Raw genomic sequence first — 24,271 nt, 5'->3', positions numbered from 1 at the left:
ACTTAGCAGGGGGGCTAACCTGATTGTTGCTAGCAATGCCCAGAGCCCTTTTCTCAACATCCAGAGGAGGAGCTAAGGCCCAACCATCATCAAACAGCCCAAGAAACCACCTCCTAACCTGGAGGAGCAGCAGCCAGTCAGGTTTCAGGAGAGGATGGGTGCCAGGCTCTGAGGAACGCTGGTCACCTGTTGCTCTCCCACTTGCCCAGGTCATTCATTCCAGAAACAGATGTTAAGCACCCACTCTGGACGGGGCTCACTGAGCTGGCCCAGGTAGCGTGGTGGGGTGGGACGCTATGGGCCTCAGACTCAGACCCAAATGTGAACACCAGCTGTCTGATCCAGCCCGTGACACTGGACTTCTCCGGCTCCTCCCGTGTAAAACTCACCTCCCTGGTCACTGTCAAGACTGAACACAGAATCTCCCTGGAGGACATCTGCACACAGTAGGCATTCAACTGTCCTAGGGGCCACCTTTTACTGCAATCCTGCTGTGCACCAGGCACTGTTCTAAACATGTCTCACATGAATTTAATGTAATTTCAGTTAATTTCCACAACAAACCCACTTAAGAAGACTGAAGTTTAGAGGAATTAGGTGACTTCCCGAGGTCACGTAGCGAACAGGTTTCCGACTTACCCTGAGCTGTGGGCTTGGGCCTAGGCTCCCCCACGTTCCGCTATTCTCGACCAATGTCACCCTCTTGCCCTGCTACAGCCTTTTGTTTCCATTTTTCATTTTCGTTCATAAGACATGGGATCAACTTGGAGTAGGCCAAGGACAATTTCAGGTTGACAACTGGAAGAAATAAAAACTGATCGCAGGGAAAACAGGGGACACACTTGAGAAAATGGAGCATTTCAAGCATCCCACATCAGCCTTCTCGGACCTTCTCCTGCCCATGTCACTTCCCAACAACATTAACTTCCGGCTCTCCGAAGCAGGTATATTTACGCCCCGGGCTGAGCAAGTTATTTGCGCAGGAAAAACAAAAACAACAACAAAAATGTCCTTATGAAAAAATTGTTTTATAAATAATATGCCCTGTACATTAGAATGACAGCACGTGTATTTAACTTCTTACACACTTACAGGGGTGTAAGAAATTCCCTCAGTGTACACAGAGTGAGACCCATGCTTAGCAACCACACTTTGGTCTGAATTCACTTCCAAACACTGTTGACAAACGAGCATTTAAAGCAAGCAAGAGGGCTGCCTGGCCACTGGCCAACAGTTCTGCTGCCGTTCTGGGCACTTTGTTCAAGCACCATACAGTGGACATTTGCCTGGATTTTACAGAAATGAGTGACATAAAAATGAAAGTGCTCGCAGTAAATGATTACTATTGGCCCCAAACTTAATGCCCAGAGAAAGATGTAAAACACCAGGAAGGCCAAGAGTAGATTTCCAGCCGCACAGACTGTCTCTGTGTCAGGCAGACACAGCTGCCGTGCGCTCAGCTGGGACGGAGCTGAGACACAGTGAGGAATGTGCTGGAAATACACAAACCAATGACTGTGCGTCCCAGATGAGGCATCAACAGATTCCAAATTCATCAACTGTTCTTGGAACAGAGCCTCCCTTTGGACAGGCTTACTATTGGCTTGAGCACTTGTGTCCAAGGATACCTTAAGACAGAGCTTCAAGCCAGGAGGAAGTTCTGTTTCACTGCGTGAAGTTTGCCCAGAGGCACCAGAGTTCACAGTCCAGAGCTCACAGTGCAACGGAGTCATCAACAACACCCTCTTTATTCCATTTTTTCCCCCTCCTGTTTCATTGCTTGGGAACAAAGAACGTGTCTGTTTTTCAAGGCTAAGAAGCAGAAGTGTATCTGGGTGTTCCTGGGCAGTAAAACGACAGTAAATCCTCAGAAGCAGCAGAGATGTGGAGAAGGTACCCAAGCTGCTTACTTCCAGCTGAATTCTGCTGAAGCACAGACATATTCGAGAAGGTCTCCAGACCTCTGGATCCTTAGGATACAACGCTAGGAAACAATCAAACCACTGCTAACACTCTGAGAAATACAAACAAACATGGAGACCATGGGAGCTGGCTGATGATCCATCACTTTATTTTCAGAAAGAGATGGCCAAAGGGGACGAGGGGGCAAAGATACAGAGGCATTCCAGCAACACAGCAGAAACAATCCAGTTGGCCATCCAAAAGCTAAATGAAAAACAGTGCCAACTGGTTTTCACCACCCCCACCCCGCCTGCCACAGGTCACGTTTCACTGTGTAACAGAAATGAGAATCCTTAATCCTGGAGATAAAAGTAGATAGCACCTGGTGCTTCACCTCGGCAGGGAGACTGCGATGGCTCACATACATCCACTGAGCTGTCACTCTTAAATCACTGCACGCGGGCCCAGCTGGTTTCCCTCGCTGGTGTCATGATTTCTAGGCCTTGCTGTGAAGGAGACGGCTAAGTGGCAGTTCATTTGGGGAACAATGAAGCACTCTGAACCACTAAGTCCTCCACATCTTCCAAGCAGGAGAACAAGGCTCTGGATGCCCCAGATCTGAGGCACAGCTGATCCGTGGAAGGTCGACAGTGAATCAAGGCCCACTTCCCAGGCCAGCAACTTAGGTACCCGGGCAAGGAGGAAATACCACACACAAAACGCCAAGTCCTTTTCCTTGCAGCTCATGAAGTTCCAAAGCACCTTTCACAAACACCCAGAGGGATCCAGCACAAGTGACGGATCTTACGATTTCAGCTACTGGTCCCTAAGAAACGAAGGACTCAGGGTGGCCTGTCTCACTGAGGAAGCTGGGATAAAAGGATCATTTTGTGCCAAGTGCAGAGCATCCTCACTCTTAACCTCTGTCTTAACCTTCCAGGGTCTGTATGGAACATACCTTCACAAGGCACCAGCAGGGCATAGAGCACAGCTCAGAATTTGAGACGGCCTGGCTGCTCAGAGTTCAAGGAGGGACTGACTTCCACCATGGAGAAGGAACACAGTGGAGGCCAAGGTGAGGGAGAGCCCCAGGACGGGAAATGGGAGATTCATGGACATCAGGCCTCTTGTTCTGCATAGGGCTGGGCGGCGCCAGCAGAGCTTTGGAGAATTAAACTGGTTTACCTCGCGACCCGGGTGGGGCGCACAAGGGGCCATTACGAGAGATGGAACAGAAGGAATATTTTTGGTCCAACGCTGCAGGAGAAGGGGGCAAAGTGGAGGCCAGCGGGCTGAGACCCCCGAGGGCAGGCTAGCAGACAGTTTCTGCGGAAGACTGGACCCTTACCAGTTAGTTCAACACAACTGAGCTGCAGCCCTGGGGGCCTCAGTAAGGGGGAAGAACACCTTCCCTGGGGTCCTTGTCCTCAAATAGGCTTCCTCCTCAGGTCCCCCAATCGATCCAGGTTTTCCTCAGCCAGGACTTGCCCTGGACGATGAACGCCCCTCGGCCCTCTCTGTGTCAACAGCAGTGGAGCCAGTGAGACCGCAGCGGAGGTCCCTCAGCCAGTGCTGACGCGGAACTGACACCGGCGACAGCGCGGGCCAGACTGAAGTTATCCAGGGGAGCGAGGGGCTCCTTCACCGGCCACCGGAGCATCAGCCTCCAAGACAGGTCTCCGGCCAACATCCCCAGCGATTCCCCACTCGGGAGTTGTGTTTAGAGTGGAGAGCCACACCACTGGCTCAGGCGCACTAAACGAGGAGCAGTGTGACTTCAGACAGACTGCCTGCGCCATAAGCCGTGGAGACAGGCTTGGGGTGGGCGAGTCTGCTGCGCCCTCACACGCTCCTCTTCTGCCCGGGTCGCCCTGGAGCACCGCGGCCGGGAGGCCAGCCCGAGCCCCTCGCCCACCCACCCCACCCTCCTCCACCCACACCAGCCTGAAGCAGAGGCCTCCGAGGAGGTCCCAGGAAAACACCCAATCCAGGTTTCCTCCGTCCCAGCTGGCTCGCCAACATCCTCGAGCGGGGACCCACAGGCAGAGCTCACACGGCCTTTCTCCTGTCAGGCCGCTGGTCATCCTGCAGGGTGTGGGGAAGAGAAAAGGATGAAGGTTAAACTCAACCTCAGGGGCATCCCTGGTGGCTCAGCAGTGAAGAATCTGCCTGCCAACCCAGGAGATGCAGGTTCAATCCCTGGATTGGGAAGATCCCCTGGAGAAGGCAACCCACTCTAGTATTCTTGCCTGGAGAATCCCATAGACAGAGGAGCCTGGAGGGCTCCAGTCAATGGAATTGCAAAAGAGTCGGACACAACTGAGTTAGCACACGAACTCAAGTTCACTCAAGACAGACCAGGCTCATTGCTCACCCCATGTTTACCTGCTCCACATTTATAGAGACCAAGTCATTTTTTGTCTTGGTTTTGCAAAACTACATACATAATATGATCTTTCCCACCTTTTCGAGGAGACTCCTGGTGGCACCCTCCCTGCTTAGAGACTGTAGAGGCGGCAGGTGTTCTCACGCAGGGTGGCCAAGGTGCTGGCAAGCGGCAGATCTTTGACCCTGGCGATCTCTCGAACCGTGTGCAAGGCCAGGCCCGGGTGGGCGTACTGGCAAAGGCTCTTGGGAACCTGGAAGACACCAAGCATTCAGGACATCGCTGTGCTTTCTGTGCATAGCTGTCAGGCACATGTCCCTCCCCGGCCCTTCCCGAGCAGGGCCTCTTTGGAGCTGTGTAGAGACCCCTTTACCTGCAGGTGCAGGGAGAGTCCCAGTCATGGGGGCTCTGGGTGAGCAGGGTCCCACGTTCCTTGGACAACCCTCTACAGGGTAGGGCTTTGCACTGCCTGGAAGAGAGTGGTTACCCTTCAGCTTCTCAGCCCCCTAGACTTTGGTTCTGCAAAGCAACAGAGAGGAGACATCTACACAGCCAAAGGCGGGACCTGGAAAGGTAATGGGGGCTCTGGTCCTGCCAGCTTTGCATGGGTGACCGCCCGCCTCCCACCCTCTCTCCTCAGCGCCTCAACTCAGCTTGAAGACAGCCCTACCTGTCGAGGCAGGAAATAGGGAGCATCCGTCTCTACGATGATCCTCTCCAGCGGGATCTGTTTCAGAGCTTCCCGGGCCTCCCAGGCAGAGGAGTAGGTCAGGACGGCTGTGAAGCCCACAGACATGTTGGGAAAGTGCTCCAACAGGGGCTCGATGACCGGGTAGCTGCCGGTGAAGCAGTGCCTGCAAGGAGAATCCCACATCAGGATTCTCTCATCACCCACTCTGCCGAAGCCCCAACTCCCTCTAGACATTTCACCTCTTCTGGGTTAATTTTGGTGGACAAATTCCCAAAAATGCAAAGACTGCATCCAAGGGAAGGACTCATAATCGACACAGTCAGAAGCAGAACTGACAGCTGCAGCCCCTCTGGATCGCGACGACTGTGGGCAGAATTTACATCCACGTAACTGAAGAAACCGGAAGGGGCCTACAGGTGAATTTTTCTTCTCTTAACCTGATACCTGTCCATGTTCTTAGTATCATACACATCAGCCCAGAAGGGCCGAGTGACTGTGCCTCGTCTCATCTCTGGTGGCCATTCCACTCAGAGGCGTCACTCTTTGCGCCTGGGTGCCTGGAAGGCAGCAGTCTCGAGATCTGACGGCCCCACACTCTTCAGTCACCTGTCACAACCGGGCTTGGGATCTAGACTGTGTTTCTTCAGTTAACCCATCTCATCCATCTTGGCATCACCTCTTGGCCCCTTTGTAGCCAGAGGCAGCTAAGGGCCCGTGCTCAGGCTCCCTGTGGCCACTTCAGCCCCACACCCTCTGGGGAGTCACCAGCGGACTGCCTCTCACAGCTCCTCCAGGGCCCCCTTAAGCCAATCCCATGCCCAGAACGGGCACATGGCAGGAGGTTGGTGAGTTTACCCAGCTAAAGAACCCCTAGATAACATTTAGAGAAGACACCTCCTGGACTTTAAGGGGGGTGGGGGGGTGGGAAGGGATGAGCTTTCAAACTGCAAGCAGGAGAGAGAATTTCTCTTCCAGTGCCCTGGAATGTTCTCTGTGTGTTCAGTCACTGGACCCACAGCAGCTTCTCCCCAGACCAACAGCTCTCGTTTCTGAGAGCCAAGCCTCCGTTACAACCTGCTTCATGGGTCACAGTGACTCAGGGTATGAGCTCAAACCATATGGAGCTGTCATTTTTTATGTAAAAAGTGGTCAAGTTTCAGAAATTTCATATGGGTCAAAATGATAATCTCTTGAAAAGATTCTATGAAAAGACCTACCATTATCAATGCTCTTCTCACTGCATTTGTTTTTCCCAGTAACATCCTAGACAGAGGGACGTGGTCACTTCATTTGCCCGCTGAAGTTCTAGGCTCTCACCTGTGAATCTTGTAGTCTGGAGGCACAAATTTTTTCATGATTTTCAGCAGATCTTCATCAGCTTCTCGGCAGTGGATCACCAATGGCTTCCTTAGAGACACAGCCAGCTGTAGCTGCCTCTCAAACACCTGGGAGAAGGTAGCGACAAACCCTGTGGGTGAGGGCCATTCTGGATGTCTGTTACCTCCAGAGCAGCCAGTCCAGTGGGCAACCCCCACCATCTCCCATCCTTTGTTTTTAAACTCTGAAATGCATAATAATAGCTAACACCTGACTGCTTACTAGGTAGTATTATTATTTAGGTGTATTATAACCTGTAATCCTCAAAAACACCCTATGATAGGGTGCTCAGTCCATCAGGTAAAGAAACGGAGGCTTCGAATGAGGTCAAATAACTTGCAGTTGATTAGCTGGAGCACCCCGATTCAATCCTGAACCCAGGCTCTGCATGGAGCAACCACTAGGCAATGCTTATTTGGGGCTCCAGGGGCGGGACAGGGCTCAGGAGCATCACTCCAAGATAAGTGACCTCTCCACTGTCTCCGCCCCTACTCCCACTCCCAAGAGGGAATCCATCACCTTGCACACCTTTTCCTACGCAAAAAGTTCCATGGATACATCTGCACGATGCCTGACTCTCAGAGGTGCTCAACTATTTGTGGAAAGAATAAATACTAAAGTTATTTCCCGCAACTTGCTTTCTTAACCAAAATCAGATCTCCTGCTAGGTGAATACCTACAGATGCGTTACATTGAAAACACACACACACAAAATGCTCTTAATATTTCTATGAGTAGTTTTTTTCAATCATAGAATATAATTCATGTTTGAATTTTTCACATCAAATTAGAAGATGTTTTTGAGTCAGGTGATTCACTTGAGAATGACATTTTCAAGTCCAACACTTGTACTACCTCGTCTCAAGATAGTGGCAATGAGCCAATACCGATTCTGACATAACTCAGGTTTAACCTGTGTTTTCAACTAAAGGAAAGTGAGCCAGGAAACCAACAACATGGAATGCTTTCAAGGACTTTAACGAAGAGCTAATCCCACTACCAACAGCCCACTGGAGCCTTCTCTAACATATCTGCCCTCCTTGAACTCCTCCAGAGGCAGAAGGCTGCAAGAGATTCTAACTTCAACACTTGCTTCTAAAAAGCTACTATTTACATAATCAAACTATTATAGACAGGGTGAAACATTACATGTTTGTTAAAAAAGCCTATTTTTCAAAGAATATTTAATGAAGTGGGAACATTTTCACGGTGGAAAAAACATTCAAACTACTACTTTCCTCTATAAATCTCCTAAATCCTTTTTTAAAAGGCATGTGCATACAGCACTCATTTCCCTGATTCTTTGACAGGTGCTCATAAGACATGCCACCAACTGTCCCCTGCAACTCTCCAAGGGATAGCGACAATAAAAATATGAATTCCAAAACACATCTGAATTTCAAAAACTATTAAGAAGAAAGAATTGTTAGGGTGCAGGAACAGTGGCTGCAATGGAGCACATGTCCTCCCCAGGAGTCAGCTGAAAAAGAACAAGAGGAAATGCAGCTCACTGCGAGGGAAAAGTCATGGTCGCTGTCTCTCCTGGATTTTGGGAAATGATTATCTTTGCTCATTTGTGTGTTCTGCAAATATTCTGCAATGGGCACACTAACTTTAAAATCAGAAGAAAAACATATTGTTTAGTTAAACAAACAAAATGTGTTGCTTCCCAAGAGGAGTGGAAGCTTTGACATTTGTATCATTAGCTGTAAAGGTCATTCAGCCCCTACCCGCCTCTTCTTTCATAATACAACTGAAAGGAAAGAAACAGCTTGCGAAGCCTTTGACCAATGACATCTGGGGTTGGGGAGAGGGGGTCTGGATAAGAGCAATCACGTGTTTGGAGATTCTGATTCTTTAGTTCCCAAAGTGGAGAAACCCTTATGTAACAGCTGCAGGAGGAAGTAACACTGCGAGCAAACTGACGTTACCTTGTGCTGCTCCGGGACAGGCGTGGTGCACTTGTGAGAGTAATCCAAGCCCATCTCCCCAAACGCCACGGCCTTGGGGTGCCTCAAGGCCTGCAGAAGATTTCTTTCTTGACTCTCACTGTAGTAACGTGCAAAATGCGGGTGACAGCCAAAGGCACCCCACACCAGATCCTCCTGCAACAGGTCCTCCCAGAGGCCATCCGTCAGGGTGCGAGGATCGCAGAAGTCAGAGATGCAGCCCTGAAACTCCTTAGGGAAGGAGCTGCTGTAAATCTTCCTGAACTTGGTGAAGGTCCCTTTGAATGATAGCTTGGAATAGAGCATGTCCAGGTGACAGTGGGTGTCGATGAAACCCTCCAGCCTGGGCTCCCGACGGCTCCTGGGCAGGGAGCTAGAGGCAGGTTCCTCACCCGGACGGGGCAGCACGTCCTCCTGGAATGTTCTTTTCTCCTTCATGTGTCCTTCTTCCGAACTTCTGGAGAAACGAGATGAACGAGACTTCCGGGATCTGCCTTCCTCGGCAGCCTCAGGCTCCCTGGAGGTGAGCGGGGGGCTCACCGTCGAGGCGGGGGAAGAGCCCCGGCCGCTCCTGCCTGCCTGCGTCGTGTCGCTGCCGCCACTGCCCATGGACGGGTACCCGGGCGTCTTGGGACCGCTGGCCCAGTAGCTGGCGTAGTCACACCAGGGACTGCTGTACAAGTGAGCCGGGTACATGACGTAGTCTGTGGGGAAGGCAGAAGCCTCTGGAACTGCAGAGGGTTTTAGGGAGACGGGCTCCTCCTGAGAGAACCTGGCCGTGGAAATCTCCTCCACGTCGGACCAGTCACTTCCTGAAGAGGTGCGCTCCATCACCACCTCCCGGTCCTTAGGCTGCAGAGAAGAAAAGAGACAGAAGGTTTGCCTTTGTCCTGTGTGAGGACAGCCTCCCGTACTCGGTCACCTGCCAAACAGAAGCCCTGGCCGCGGTGATGGCACGGCATTGACTCCTCAGCCCACTTTGTCATCTGGCTTCCTGATTACTTCCCAGAAAGTGAGCCAGGTTACCATGGAATAAACTTGGGATCATGGTGTCATGTGCCCTCCCTGGAAGGGAGGCTGTGCCTACATTCCCTCTGTGAAGAACCCCTCTTGGAAAAAAACTACTCTCTAGGACATACAGGGTATGGGGGGGGTGCGGTTTTTAGAGAAAAGCACCGCTCAGCATCTCATCACTAACAGCAGGTCTGTTGGACATTCAAAATATACCACCATGCAGTTGGAGTGGTTTGAAGGTGTGCCTGCAAATTCTTTGACTTTACTCTCCATTGAAAGGTGGGGTCTGTGACCCCTCCCCTTGACCCTGGGCCAACAGAGCCAGAAGGGACTGCAGCTTCCAGGACTAGGTCAAACCAGTCTTGCTCCTCTGGGGGAGGTTGACTACCGTATGACTTCTGAGCACCCACATGCTAGAGAGGTCACAGGTAGGTGCCGAGCACCAGCTGCTGGACATGTTCACATGTGAGCACGTCAATAAAATACCTCTCACATACACTAACAGATAATTAACATCTTTGCAATCTAGCTCTTCAAAATAGATTTTACTATTTCCTTTTCCCCCAACAACAAAAGTTAATTTGATTAAAATTATAAAAAATGTCCAAATGGAAGGTGAGGGTTTCTCCTCAAAATAATACTTCCCTTTTCTGAGGGTTCACTTCATATTCAAGTCCTCACAAAGTCTCTTGTAGTACAGATAGAGTCTTTTATTTGAAGAAGATAAATGACCCTAAACAAAACTCAGTCAAGCTAATTTGAGAATTTAAAGAGTTTCCCTAAACTCTTTTTTTTTTTTTGAAGAGGGGAGATGGGAAGCAAAAAAGGTTAACAGATTTAATAATTATTCCTGGGGGTATGACCTCACAATTCTGTGCTAGACATCATTTTAAACAAAGGTTTTAAAGATAGTTTTTAGTTTTCTATAAAGATAACTTTTTAAAAAGCAATAAGGTAAGTGGTTATACATGAAATTACACTGGAAATTTAACTGAACAAACTGAATGCAAAGGGAACAGCTACTTGCAATGTGGGAGAGAATTTCCAGGGACAGAATAATAGAAACCAAAAAGTGCTACATCGTATCAGTGAGATCTCAGCTACAGGAAACTCTACAAGTCAAATGGCACCTTTTTTTGTTTGATATATGTAACAACAAAGAACATGGGGAAAGGGGAGGAGGGATCTACAGAGACTGGGAGATTTAACACTTGAGAAAATGACACATATGACTCTTACATCCTGCTTCAGACAAACTGAAACAATCATGAAACAGGGAAATTTATGAACTGAACTGAATCACTGACTGGATACGTGTGCTCAGTCGCTCAGTCGTGTCCGACTCTTTGTGAGCCCATGGACTGTAGCCCATCAGGCTCCTGTGTCCATGGGGTTCTCCAGGCAAGAATAATGGAGTGGGCTGCCATTCCCTTCTCCAGAATGACTGGATAGTTGACCCTATTAAGGACCGGGGGGACAGGGCAGAGGGAGAGATCAGAACTGTACTTATGCTTCTTTTTCCCTAAAGGTCCTAATTAGATAAACACTAAAATATTTATGGGTGAAATGATATGGTAGGTCCAGTTTTCTTTCAAATAATTTGTGGAGAGAAAAGGGATACAGAGCTCAAACAAGACAAGATTGGCAGTGAGTTAACACTTATTGATGATAAGTAATGGGTAGGTGGGTAATTTTCATAAGTATTTTGAATATCATAATAAAAACTTTAAATGGAAATAACAGCAATTAAAATTCCAACTCAGATGGAAGGGTAGAGATGTCTTCTAGCTGCTTCACAAACTATCATCTGAGGATACTGGTTAAAAAAAAAAAAAAACTAATTCTGCAGGTCCATCTCAGACCTCGAGTCAGATTCTCATTCATCTCATCAGGGAAGTTCAGGAAATCATATTACACGACTCAAAAGTAACTCCAGTGACAACAAACACTATGTCAGAGAAACATGTGAAAAGGTTCAATAAAACAAATATGAGGGGGTGGGAAATGGCAGAGTGGGGGGAAATGACTTCAAAAAATGCACATGTACCTAGAAACATGTATGATAAACACACTTTGAAAGACTTTATAGTCAAGTTGGCCAGGAAAAGGTTTTGGATTTCCTTTTTGGGAAAATCAACAATTACCTATACTCAAGACGGCCTAAGGTTCAAGTGCATATGGTGAAATTTAAAGTTGCATTTATGAAGAGTCTACTATACACGAGGCACTGAGCAAAGTATTTTCATGTATTAATTTAGGATTCAACAAACTTCAACCCACAAGCCAAATCCAATGCACTGCCTGTTGGTTTAAGTAAAGTTTTATTGGAATATAGCCAGGCTCATTCACTTAAATATTGTCTATGGCTGTTTTGATGCTATTAGAGAAGAGCTGAATAGTTGCAATGGAGGCCTTAAAAGCTCAAAAAACCTAAAATATTTACAATCTGGTCCTTCACAGACAGAGTCTGCTGATCCCCGTATTAGTCTGTGATAACACTTAAAGAATCATGCCTTTTTATATAGAGGAAGAAACGGGGGCTCAAAGAAGTGACTTTCTCAAGATTACAGTATAGCCGGCAGAGCCAAGATATGAACTCGTATGTCTGATCTCAACACTCATCTGCTGCCCTACCCAAATATACACTCAACAGGCAATCTAAGTGTCCAGTCTGATAAACGGGAGTTTGGGTTCAGAAGTTTGGAAAGTTCACCCATACCAGGGAACTCCAGGCAGCGAAACAATGACCTGCATTAGACAGGAGACCCAGGCATTACACACTGGGTTGGCGGGAAAAGTAGTTTACAAAACCTACTGCTCTTGGGGTTTCCAATTAAATACAGCACGTGTGCGTTTGTCCTTCCTGCCAGAAAACTCTTATTAAAGTTATAGGAAATGGACTTGAAAAAGCATAAACCTATGAAGAGAAAGCATACAGAAAAAAGAGCAAAGCAAACTAAAAAAATAACCAGATACTAGAAAGCAGATAGAGGAACAGTCACTGGATAAGCAGATCACAGATGGCCAAAACCTAGGCCTGCAGTGAGAAAAACCCCGAAACATGCTGAATCATACTACAGGACCCCGGAAGACTCAGGAATTGGAGGTATCAGAGCTCTCAAAATGCAGGTGAGGCTGGAGATGAAAGTAAGAGGATTTGTGAAGTTAGAGCCCCAGATCCTTGCTCCCATCCTGTACAGATGGGTCTGCCCCTTCCCCGCCCAGCAAAACATAAGGTTCGCGCTTGGAAAAGTTAAGCCAAGGAGCCTGTGGAAGAATCAGGGACAACAGACACACAGCTGAGGGACATCACATGTTAGATGCTGATGAACCCAGGCGCCTCCCTCAACCTGACTCCTAAAACACTAGCAGCTGGACCTGTGCTCCTGAGCAGAACACTGGAGGATTTGTCCCAGCGCCCCCCCCGCCCCCCGCAGCCTCCGATGATAAAACTACAGGTGACCACCTGATGTTAAAGGCAGCAGTTGATAAGCCCACCTGGGCACCAAGACTTGCTACTGGCTTTTAATGCTTCACTGTTAAAATAAGAACAGATACCCGAAACATCTGAGGAAAAGCCTACCACAAAAGATGACACCAAAATATTTAGGGGGAAAAAAACAAAAAAACAGAAGAAAACTCTGAAAAAGTAGTGCGGAAAGAAAACTTTGAAACAAACTTTTAATTCAAATTCTCAGAGAAACAAGAGAAGGTATTATTACCTCAAAATGAAACAGGATGTCTAAAAAAGGACAACTCAAAAAACTGAGCCAGTGGTTTATAATTTAAGTAAGCCCAGAATTTTAAAAGCATGTGTTATCATCACATGCACTCTCCTTAATTATGCAGAAAGAAAGCAGAGATGACAGGAGACAGGAAAAAAGCAATCGTAAGGAATCAAAAGGAATACACCTCAAAAAAAAAGAAAGGTGGGGAGCAGGCTACTTATGTGACAATACTGAGAAGAATTTTACAGCACTGTTAGGGGAAGCACACTGACTGAAACCGCCCCCCCTGGCCAGCCACCACAGTAACCATTTGCACGAGCTCTGTTACTACAGGAGGTCCTGGTAAGGAACACGGGAACTAATAAGCCACCAACAACCAGAAGAGTTCGGGAAAGGTCAAAAGGAGACACCACATGTCCAACCACCACCTCCCAGAATCCTCCTCTCTGGCACCCATCTTGGCTGAACAAGGCGTGCACCACCAGGAAGGGCTCGGAGTCAGAATGACTGGCTAAAGACAACCCGGAAACTGATCCCATCACCATAAAACCCGAGACTGCGAGCCAGTGGCAGAGCTGTTCTCCTGGGTTCCCTTACCCTACTGCTCTCCACCCGGGTGCCCTTTCCCAATAAAATCTCTTGCTTTGTCAGCACACGTGTCTCCTCAGACAATTCATTTCCGAGTGTTAGACAAGAGCCCAGTTTCTGGCCCTGGAAGGGGTCCCCCTTCCTGCAACAGTACTAGCAGTTTGGAGATGAAACAGTCATAAGAACAGAGAAGACTACAGGAAAGAAACAAAATAAGATGAACTTCAAAGCAGATCAACTTTTATAAGATCGGAAATGTAATCAGAGTATACGAAGTCAGCTATGAATGCGGTCATAATAATTGTAAATAGATTTGACTAAAAATTGTATCATGAACCAGGGAGCTACAGGAAGGCAGAGAGGATACATTTACACATGTGGGTACCCTCGAAGTGTAGAGAACTAAATTCTCATTTCCTGTGCAGAAAGTCCACAGATGTTCAAATTTTAAAAAAATAAACAATGTGAAATTACTTAGAAACACGGACTAGAAGAGATGAAAGGGACTACCTCCGAGTAGCAGTCATGAAGGATGGGCAGAGATGGGAACCACAGAGGAATGTTTTTTCCCTCCGAATCAGAAGCAGTGTTAAAAACCTTCAGTGTTATTCCGTGTCACTCTGCTTCCTCTATAGCAACAGAAGTTTACCTGAATGTAGCGTTTCCCAGATGGAAGTCAGTCTGGAAAACCACTCTCTTGCAAGTGTTGGCCAGATTCTTCTCAACAGACATGAGCAGATACAATGGGGACTACTTCTGAGCCAAACTCTTAAAAGGGAGAGAATGTACTTTGCTCTTCTCCCCTTCCTCCTGGCTGCAATGTCAATGTAAAGTGTGGAACCTGGTCACAGCAGCTCAAACCAGAAGATGGAAACCACTGAGGGGCAGCAGAGAGTCAAGCAGAAGGCACCCGGGTCCCTCACCCCGTGGACCCATCCTCTGTAAGGCAAACTTCTTAAGTCAATGTTATTTTGGCCTTTGTTACACAGGAAAATCTGTATCTTAACATATAAATTCTAAAACAAAGCTAGCACTGAACTGAGGTTTCTTAATAAACCTGAAAGGCATGATACAAGCGAACTATCACTTTGTTTCCTGAAGCCCTGGGTAAGTCAAGGACTGTGTTGAATAAGTAATATTTATGATCAAACTAAAAAGACCAAGGACATGTAACAAAACTCAAAACTCCCTGCTTGACCTGAGCTTGACTCACCTTCTGGCCATTCAAATGCGAGTCAGAGTCGTCCAAAAACTCCAGGGGTGGAGAGCACTCTTTGGTGACCATCCTTCGGCCACCCAGGGGCTCCTCGCTGGGTCTCTCCTGAGGGTCTATCACCACCCTCATATCACAGAAGCTGCTCTTCTCCAGCACAGCGTCCCCCTCCTCCGCTCTGACCTCTGGGGTGGACTCTTTCTCCTTCTGAGGAGCAGCCACGCTGACACTCCCGGCCGGTCCGTCTCCGCGGCGGGGGCGCTCTGCCACGTGGGGTTTTGCCCTTGGGGCCGCCTCTGCCTTCCTCTTTGGCATGGACTTTCCCAGGATGCCCTGGATGGCCTTTAGGTAGATCATGGCAGAGCCCTGGTCTCGAAGTCTATCCCTCTGCCTTTTCTGGACCTTGTGTGGTTCCTCCGTTGTACCATTTTGACCCTCCGCTTCCACTGCCAATTCAGAATCCACGGAGCTACGAGGGCTATCTTTGGAATCAACCTGGAGGAAGAAAATGAGAAATTATGAAAGGTGATTTCATATACGAAGCACTTAGCAAATGAGACATTAGTAGAGACGTCATGCCAGCCCTCAGCACATTCAGCCGCTGTTAACCATTTCAGTAGAAACTGGGCTAGAAGAGCCAGCTAAAAGAGGTGAGGGGGCTATCTCTGAGCAGCAGTCACGAAGAATGGGCAGAGATGGGTACCACAGAGGAATGCCTCCGCCCATCCTTTCTCTACAGCTGCCACAAGGAGCTCTACAATCTGGCAACATGACACTGCCCCTACAATGCTTCAATGGCTCTGTGTCTGCCCGACGCCTGAGTGTGACCCCGGAAGCTCCCCTCCCCGGCTGGCCCCCAGACTTCCTTCCAGCATCATCTCCTGCCTTTCTCCACTCACCCAGGTGTCCTGGGAATGAGGGAAGCACTGGAGAAGGGGGGAAGAAGGGCCCTGGAATAAGCAGTGCACCAAGCCATCAGAACAGCATTTCATAATCCTTTTTGGACACACACTGTTCTTGTTTCCTGAAATGTCCTTGTCCATCGAGAGAACTCAAATGACACCTCTTCTGTGAGGACTTTCCCAACGCTTAGTCACTCACTCCTCGGACCCCTCGTACTCCAAATATCCCTGTTACCACACTCCACGCATCGCACTGTGCTGAACTGTCTCATTCTCTGCACCACCAGCCCCAGCACAGCCTCACCCAAGCACTGGACCTCCACTGAGTGAAGCAGGAGACAGGATCCCCCGGGAAGGTCTCATCACTCAAGAGCCAAGATGCGCAATGCTTTCTCGGGTCTGGGCTGCGTGACCCTCTAAAGGGCCCCTCACAGCAAGGACGCTGCCCTCTTCATGTCCCTGCTCCTCCCATCTCATGATGGGCCAGGATGAGCAGGTGCTCCCAGGAGGGCAGCAGCCTCAAGAACACTGGCTGTGAAGTCAGACTGACCTGGGATTATACTGCAGCTCTGACCTGTACAGGCTGTGTGGCCTTGGTCCAGTCACTTAACCTTTCTGAGTCTCATTGTCCCAGGGTCTACATACATAGCAGGTGCTCAAATATTTGTTCACTGATATCTAAGCATTTGTTAAGACTGAAAGATAACATTGCCATCAACTATACTTCAATTAAAAACCAACAAGCAAGCTTAAAATCTTAACGGTTTAGCATAACTATGGCTTCAGTTCTCAAAAAAATAAAACAGCTAACACTACCCACCTCACAAGACTAAGAATTATGTGAATGCACCTGATGTGAAGTGACTCACTGGAAAAGACCCTGATGCTGGGAAAGACTGAAGACAGGAGGAGAAGGGGACGACAGAGGATGAGATGGTTGGATGGCATCACCGACTCGATGGACATAACTTTGAGCAAGCTCCAGTGAGGGACAGGAAGGCCTGACATGCTCCAGTCCATGGGGTCACAAAGACTCAGATACAACTGACCAACTGAACTGAACAGAGGTCCAATATCGAGATTTACATTTGACAAGCTCTAACTTCCCAGGCGGCATTTGGTAAAGAACCCACCTGTCAATGCAGGAGACGTAAGAGACACGGGTTCAATCCCTGGGTCAGAAAGACTCTCTAGAAAAGGAAATGGCAACCCACTCCAGTATTCTTGCCTGGGAAATCCCATGGACAGAGGAACCTGGCGGGCTACAGTCCATGGGGTTGCAAAGAGTTGGACCTGACTTACCGACTAAACCTCCTTCTCCAGCACATCATAAAGTTCAGACTTTTCCTTCCACTCTTCCCTCCCCAAACTGAATTAAAAATTTGGACATGTCATCAACAGATGGAGAGAGATTTCACGTTCCCAGGTTGGAAGAAACAATATTGTGAAAATGATTATACTACCAAATGCAAGCAACAGATTTAATGCAATCCCTGTCAAACTACCAATGATATTTTTCAAAGAACTAGAACAAAAAACTTCACAATTCATATGGAAACACATAATACCCCGAATAGCCAAAGCAGTCTTGAGAAAGAAGAATGGAGCTGGAGGAATCAACCTTCCTGACTTCAGATTATACTACAAAGCTAGAGTCATCGGGAGAATGTGGTACTGGCACAAAAAAAGAAATAGAGACTAATGGAACAAGATAGAAAGACCAGAAATAAACCCATGCACCTATGGGTAACTTATTTTTGACAAAGGAGGCAAGAACAGTGGGGCAAAGACAGCCTCTTCAATAAATGGTGCTGGGAAAACTGGATAGCTACATGCAAAAGAATAAAATTAGAGCATTTCCTACACCATACACAAAGATAAACTCAAAATGGATTAAAGACATAAATGTAAGACCAGAACCTATAAAACTCTTAGAGGAAAACATAGGCAGAACATAAATCAAATGATGACGTAAATCAAAGCAATATCCTCTAATGACCCACCCCCTAGAGTAATGGAAATAAAAACAAACAAGTGGGACCTAATTAACCTTAAAAGTTTTTGCACAGCAAGGAAACTATAAACAAAGTGAAAAAACCACCTCAGAATGGGAGAAAATAATAGCAAATGAAACTGACAAAGGATTAATTTCCAAAATATACAAGCAGCTCACACAACTCAATACCAGAAAAACAAACAACCCAATCAAAAAGTGGGAAAAAGACCTAAACAGACATTTCTCCAAAGAAGACATACTCGTGGCTAACAAACACATGAAAAGATGCTCAACATCGCTCATTATTAGAGAAATGCAAATCAAAACTACAATGAGATATCACCTCACACCGGTCAGAATGGCCATCACAAAAAGTCTACAAACAATAAATGCTGAAAAGGGTGTAGAGAAGAGGGAATGCTGTCGCACTGTTGGTGGGAATGTAAGTTGATACATCCAGTATGGAAGACGGTATGGAGATTCCTTAAAAAATTAGGAATAAAACCACTATATGACCCAGCAATCCCACTCCTAGGCATATACCCTGAGGAAACCAAAATTGAAAGAGACACATGTACCCCAAGGTTCACTGCAGCACTATTTACAATAGAGAGAATATGGAAGCAACCTAGATGTCCATCAACAGATGAATGGATAAAGAAGCTGTGGTACATACATACCAAGGAATATGACTCAGCCATACAAAGGAATGCACTTGAGTCAGTTCTAATGAAGTGGATGAACCTAGAACCTATTATACACAGTGAAGTAAGCCAGAAAGAGAAAGTTAACCATCATATACTAATGTATATATATCATATATAGTGAATCTAGAAAGACAGTACCGATAAATGTATCCGCAGGGAAGCAATGGGGAAACAGACAGAACAGAATTCTGCACACAGGGCGGGGCGGCAGGGAGCCAGAGGGTGAGACATATGGAGAGAGTAACACGGAGACTCACGTTACCATATGAAGAACAGACAGCTAGTGGGAATCTGCTGTATGACTCAGGGGACTCAAATGGGCTCTGATCAACCTAGAGGAGTTGGAGAGGGAGATGGAAGGGAAGTTCAAGAGGAAGGGGACATATGTATACCTATGGCTGATTCATGTTGATATTTGACAGAAAACAACCAAAGTCTGTAAAGCAATTATCCTTCAACTAAAAATTTTAAAAAATTCGGATATGTCATTCTAAAGACTAAACATAAGGTAGATGAAGGTGCTCATAATAGAGACATTTAACCTTCTCTATAAAGTAAACGAAAATCATCAACTACCATTAGAATCTGAAGGATTTCCCTGGGGGTTTAGTGGTTAAGAATCTGCCTGCCAATGCATGGGACATGGGTTAGATTCCTAGTCTTGGAACTAAGATCCCACATGCCACGGGGCAACTAAGCCCATCTGCCACAACAAACCAAGCACAGACCAAAAAAAAAAAAAATCTGAGAAAACCTTGCCAACAATTATCCTGGAGGTAATAAGGCACAAACAAAGGAGATGCTGGCGAGCAGGAATCTCTAATGATTCCAAAATGCCAGACCATAGCTAGGTCTAAATGTGTACCCCACAAAATTCAAATGTTGAAATCTGATCCCATGGTGGTGTTATTCTGTGTGTTCTTTGGGAAGTGATTAGGTCATGAAAGTGACTAATTCTTATTGACAGGATTAGTATCCTAGTGAAGGGGCCCCAAGACAGCTTCCTTGTCCCCTTCTGTCATGTAAAGACATAAAGAGAAGTCTGTGACCCAGAAGAGTGAAGTGAAGTGGCTCAGTCGTGTCCAACTCTTTGCGACCCCATGGACTATAGCCCACCAGGCTCCTCCGTCCATGGGATTCTCCAGGCAAGAAAACTGGAGTGGGTTGCCATTTCCTTCTCCAGGGGATCTTCCTGACCCAGGGATCGAACCCAGGTCTCCCACATGGCAGGCATACGCTTTAACCTCTAAGCCACCAGGGAAGCCCAGGTCCTCACCAAGTTGGCACCCTCATCTCAGACTTCCAGTCTCTAGAATTATGAGAAATTTCTGTGGTTTATAAGGTACTCAGTCTGTGGCATTTTGTTACAGCAGCCAGAATTAACCAAGATAAACATCTTGCCCTCGGAATATTCCATGACCTGGCAGAGACTTCTGTGCTGAGGGGGACACACAAAGCTCATCATGGACCTCTCCAAGTCCACGAAGCAAATGCAGAAGGGCAGGTGGATGGGTGGGAAGAAGGCAGGTGAGTGGTGAGGGGGCTTTGACTTGTTAGATAAACAAGTCTGCAAATGACTGCAGAAAAAAGTGGCGGAAGAGGGGCAGAGAGAGGGGAAGGTCAAAGAGACATTTTCAAATTCATCAAAATGAGTAAAGTACTGCACCTTGTTTTCAAACTAACAAACCCTCTCTAGGGAGAGCACTTAGCAGTGCTAGAGAAGGATAGTTGGAATTGATCCTCTCAAGTCTCGTAGTGTACTGACATGAATGATCTTCCAAAAGCGCAAATCTGCCTTCCCTCTATACAGAGCTCCCTAATGGCTTAGAATCAATCCAAATTCCCTTGGCTCGTAACACCCCACTGCAAGCTGCCCCCTACCTAGCTCCTCAGCCTCCATTCCACCAAACCATATCCTGAGGCAGTCTCGTGACTTCTTCAGGCCTCCCTCCAGACACCATGCTCCTGAGAAGCCACCTCGTGGGGCCACCGTTCAACAGAGTGCTTGACACACAATCCTCACTTAAGTGCTTATGACTGACAGCAAGCCAAGGGAAGAACCCCAAGACTTCTGAGACAGGACCAGACTGCTCATCTCTCCAAGGTAAACCGTGCCAGTGGTAAAGCAGGCCCTTGAGGCCTGGAGGAGAGACGTGTCTGCCATTACATGAGACCACGCCCCAACAGGGGCCACACCCTCAACTCTCCAGTTTCAGCCCCAGAGAACTGGAGCCCAGCACGCAGCACCCCTGAAAGACTAGGCTAGATTCTTCCTCGCCTCACGACCTGGTTATTGAGATTCAATTTAATCAACTGATCGTTTTACCCTGTACCCCAAACCACTGAAACTTCAGCAAGGATAAATGACAAGATCAAACTAGCCTCATGTTTACCTCATCTACATGTGTCACATTACATATACTTCATATTACCTATACTTATGTCAAAGACAAAGCCTTTCAACTCACCATTAAATTTTTAAAAAAAAAATCAATGTGCCCATACAAGGGTTCTGACCGTGAGGGCCACATTGAAAACACATGGACCACTTCTCCTAAGGATAACCACCTGCCAGCAAGGACACAAGAGTTAAATACAGCCTCACTTCTCAGTTCCACATCAGAAACCACTCAGCAAAGGCTTTAGGACAAACTGTTTTCCTTCTGGCTGGTTCTGGGTTTTTTCATGATAACTTTATTTAGGGACAGCCCCTCTTACCCAAGTAAGACTTTGTCTTTCTTTGCTCCTCCATGTACAGAACTCCCCACCTTTAAAGGCCCATACCTCCAAAACCTAGAAAGCATATCCCAAGCAACTGGAAACACTGCCTGGCACAAGCTGCTGCTGCTGCTGCTGCTAAGTCACTTCAGTCGTGTCCGACTCTGTGTGACCCCATAGACAGAAGCCCACCAGGCTCCCCCGTCCCTGGAATTCTCCCGGCAAGAACACTGGAGTGGGTTGCCATTTCCTTCTCCAATGTGTGAAAGTGAAAAGTGGAAGTGAACTCGCTCAGTCGTGTCCGACCCTTAGCGACCCCACGAACTGCAGCCTACCAGGCTCCTCCATCCATGGGATTTTCTAGGCAAGAGTACTGGAGTGGCTTGCCAGTACAAGCTAGGACCTCGATAAATATTTGATCAAAACCTAATTAAAGAGGTGGCTGACGCTCACACAGTAGCCGACAACAAAAACTAGGACTCGTCTCCTCCCTCTAACCCGACTGGAATAGACTGAACATTTCCAAATTCACGTTCAACTTTCTCTCTCACACACACAGTGCAGGTGCTGAGGAAACTTAATTAATCCTTAAAAAAAAAAAAAAAGTGGGTGAAATGCACCTCCTCCGTGAAGCACTCCTCAGCCTACTCCCCAACATTATGAAACCCTCCTGTGTGTTCCCACTGGGGAACTAAATGTTGAACCTCTAAAATAACCCTGCCCCACCATGCAAAAGCCTAACGTGCTAGAAAGCATAACCTTGGTGAAAAGCCACACCAAAAACCAAATCCTTTTTCTTGGTTCTCTGCCTCGAGGTACATGGCACAACTCCGTAAATGACCAACTAAATTACATACACCTATGTCTCTGGAGCAGGCCAGCCATCTGGCACTGATCAATCTCCACCATGACTGACAGTTACAAGCACGTGAGAAATACTTCACTACCAGGAAGCTGCGCCCACAGCCGTGCAGAACCTCAAGAATTTTAAAGTAGTTTCCAAGTGCTGGCAAGTTTGCAAACTACCTCTCCACGGAACTTCAGGCCATCCCCTGGTGTCTATCCAGTTTGCGCTCAGCCCACTGGGAAGACCCCAGAGATCTTAACAGACATCTTTTTCTTAGCATCCTTTCACCAAAACTCCACCGCCAACATCTCAATCCAAGTGGAAAGGCTTTGCCGTTTGCAAGGCGTTGGGGCCACTTACCTTAAGGCTGCAGGCTTCCTCCTCGAGAGAAGCCATTTCTTCTAGAGAAGGTCTGACAGAGCGCAGAGGGGATCCCCCTGACGAACGGAACCCCTGTGAGCTCGGAATCAGGCCTCGTTTGCAGGCGGCCCCACCCACACCTGGGCCAGAGGAATGGGAGGAGGAGGAGGAGGTGGAACTTCTGCGGCGGGAATGCGAGGAGGAGGTGGAACTCTTGTGGCGGGATGAGCCCCAGGACACATCGTCCTCCTTCTGGGCTTTCAGGCGCTTGGGGCTGCTGGCCCCTCCTGAACGCGACACAGAGCTGTGAGCTGGGCGGCTGGAGGGGGCCACATCACTGGGCTCCCGGAGGCAGCTGCGCTTGCGGGAACTCCGATCCGAAGTGCTGCTCCAGTGGTGCTTGACCTTGCGCCGCTCCGACGCCATGGGCACCTGCAAGGTAAACAGGCGGCCGGGAGTCCACCACCACCCCTGCTGGCTGTCCCTTCTTCAGCCTCCCGCCTTCCCGGGAACCCCTGGGGGAGGGCAGGCTACTAGGTCACAGCTAGGGGACGACTTCACTGACCTTTCCCCTTTTCTACTGCCCATCACAGTTCTCAAGGTTTCAGAGACGCTAAAGCGCTTTGGAGAAGTCCAGAAGGTCCCAGGATTTACTAAAGGTTTCCTTCGATTAGGTTTCCGAACCCACAACGTGCTTCCGCGATTACCAAGAGCTTCAGTTTGCACAGCGCGACTTCGGGGATGTCAAAGCGCTTCCGGAACTACGACGCGCTCTGATCGAGTTTGCAATACAAAGCCCTTCGCAGATGTCAGAGCTTCAAACGGCTACAGGGCGCTGTTAGGTCCACACCTGGAGGCCAGTTCTGCAGCCCCTGGGCGGGCCCGCGGCCGGGAGGCCCGGAACGCCGAGCGCGGGCCGCAGAGCAGGGCCAGACCGGCACGCAGCCCGCCCTGCCCCCGAGGCCCAGCCGACCAGCCCCGGGCCGGAAGGGGGCGAGCCGCCGCTCAGCCGGCGGCGCCCGGGTCCGCCTGCTCAGAATATCCCCGAGTCTGCCCCGAACCCCGTCCCTGCTCTCGCGGCCCGGACGTCGGTTCCGCAACCTGCACCGCCCGGACGCCCTGCCCTGGCCGCCCGCTTGCCGTCCGCCCCAATCCTGCGGGGCCGGCCCTGCCTCCGCCGGAGCCGGGACCACACCAGCCTCTGCTGGACCCGCCTACCGGAACGAGCCGTGCGGCCCGCAGCCCGGCGTGCGGCGAGGGCGGCTCCTGCTCTGAAGAGAGGGCGCCCATTGCTCAGATCAACGAGGGGCGGAGCTCCGAGCAAGACGGAGCTCCTCTGTTGGTCAGTAAGTCTGGAGGCAGAACCCTTCGCCTTACGAAGCTCGTCCATTGGTAGGAAGCTAGACGGGCGGAGCCACACACGTTAGCTCGTAGAGCTCGAAGCAGAGGCGGGGTCGCAGTTCCTCAGGCCTGCGGATAGTGGAGGAAGTGAGCACCGACTGATCCGTGCTCCCGGGGCTGTTCCCTGCTGCTCAGCGCTCTCCCCTTTAGCAGGACTCCTTCAGATTCAGATGCGCTGATCAAACCCACACTGGCGTCATCACTCCATTTACAGAGCAGGAAACTGTGGTTCAGAGACCCAGTAACTGACGGATTTGGAATTAGAAATTAGAAACCACGGCGGGGGGGACAAAAGACTACACAAAAATGTAAACTATCCTCTGGCAAACAAACATCAAAGTTAAAAAACAAGGTACAAACTTGGAAAGATGTTTGCAACACATGGCAAGGGGCTCATGTCCTTACTATGTAAAAACTTTGGCAATAAGATAAGTGGGCAAAAGAAATGAACTGATGAACGTAATAATCACAAAATTGATTAAATTTCATGTT

The 24,271-nt window shown here is 48.4% G+C and overlaps 1 protein-coding gene across 2 annotated transcripts; it reads right to left on the bottom strand.

Annotated features, from left to right (window-relative positions):
• Window positions 1–998: 998 nt before the first annotated feature.
• TATDN2 (TatD DNase domain containing 2) lies at window positions 999–23,769 on the bottom strand. 2 transcript variants are annotated; one of them, XM_055414466.2, is made up of 8 exons: window positions 22,944–23,763; window positions 22,379–22,810; window positions 14,849–15,343; window positions 8,288–9,157; window positions 6,297–6,424; window positions 4,959–5,142; window positions 4,366–4,541; window positions 999–3,987 (listed from the first exon to the last, which is right to left on the bottom strand). In XM_055414466.2, the coding sequence occupies exons 2-7, from the start codon at window positions 22,802–22,804 to the stop codon at window positions 4,401–4,403; spliced, it is 2,244 nt and encodes a 747-aa protein (XP_055270441.2). In that variant the 5' UTR covers window positions 22,805–22,810; window positions 22,944–23,763; the 3' UTR covers window positions 999–3,987; window positions 4,366–4,400. The 2 variants fall into 2 exon arrangements, 1 of the variants encoding a protein (XP_055270441.2); XR_008684245.2 differs by lacking the exon at window positions 999–3,987 and adding an exon at window positions 4,662–4,757 and having other exon boundaries at window positions 4,406–4,541; window positions 22,944–23,769.
• Between the last annotated feature and the right edge of the window lie 502 nt (window positions 23,770–24,271).

This window comes from Moschus berezovskii, chromosome 24 (genome assembly GCF_049115385.1).
Source record: "Moschus berezovskii isolate FMDL1 chromosome 24, NW_MosBer_1.0, whole genome shotgun sequence".
Lineage (NCBI taxonomy): Eukaryota > Metazoa > Chordata > Mammalia > Artiodactyla > Moschidae > Moschus > Moschus berezovskii.
Note: the sequence above shows the minus strand (reverse complement) of the source record. Positions and strands in the feature narration are given on the sequence as shown.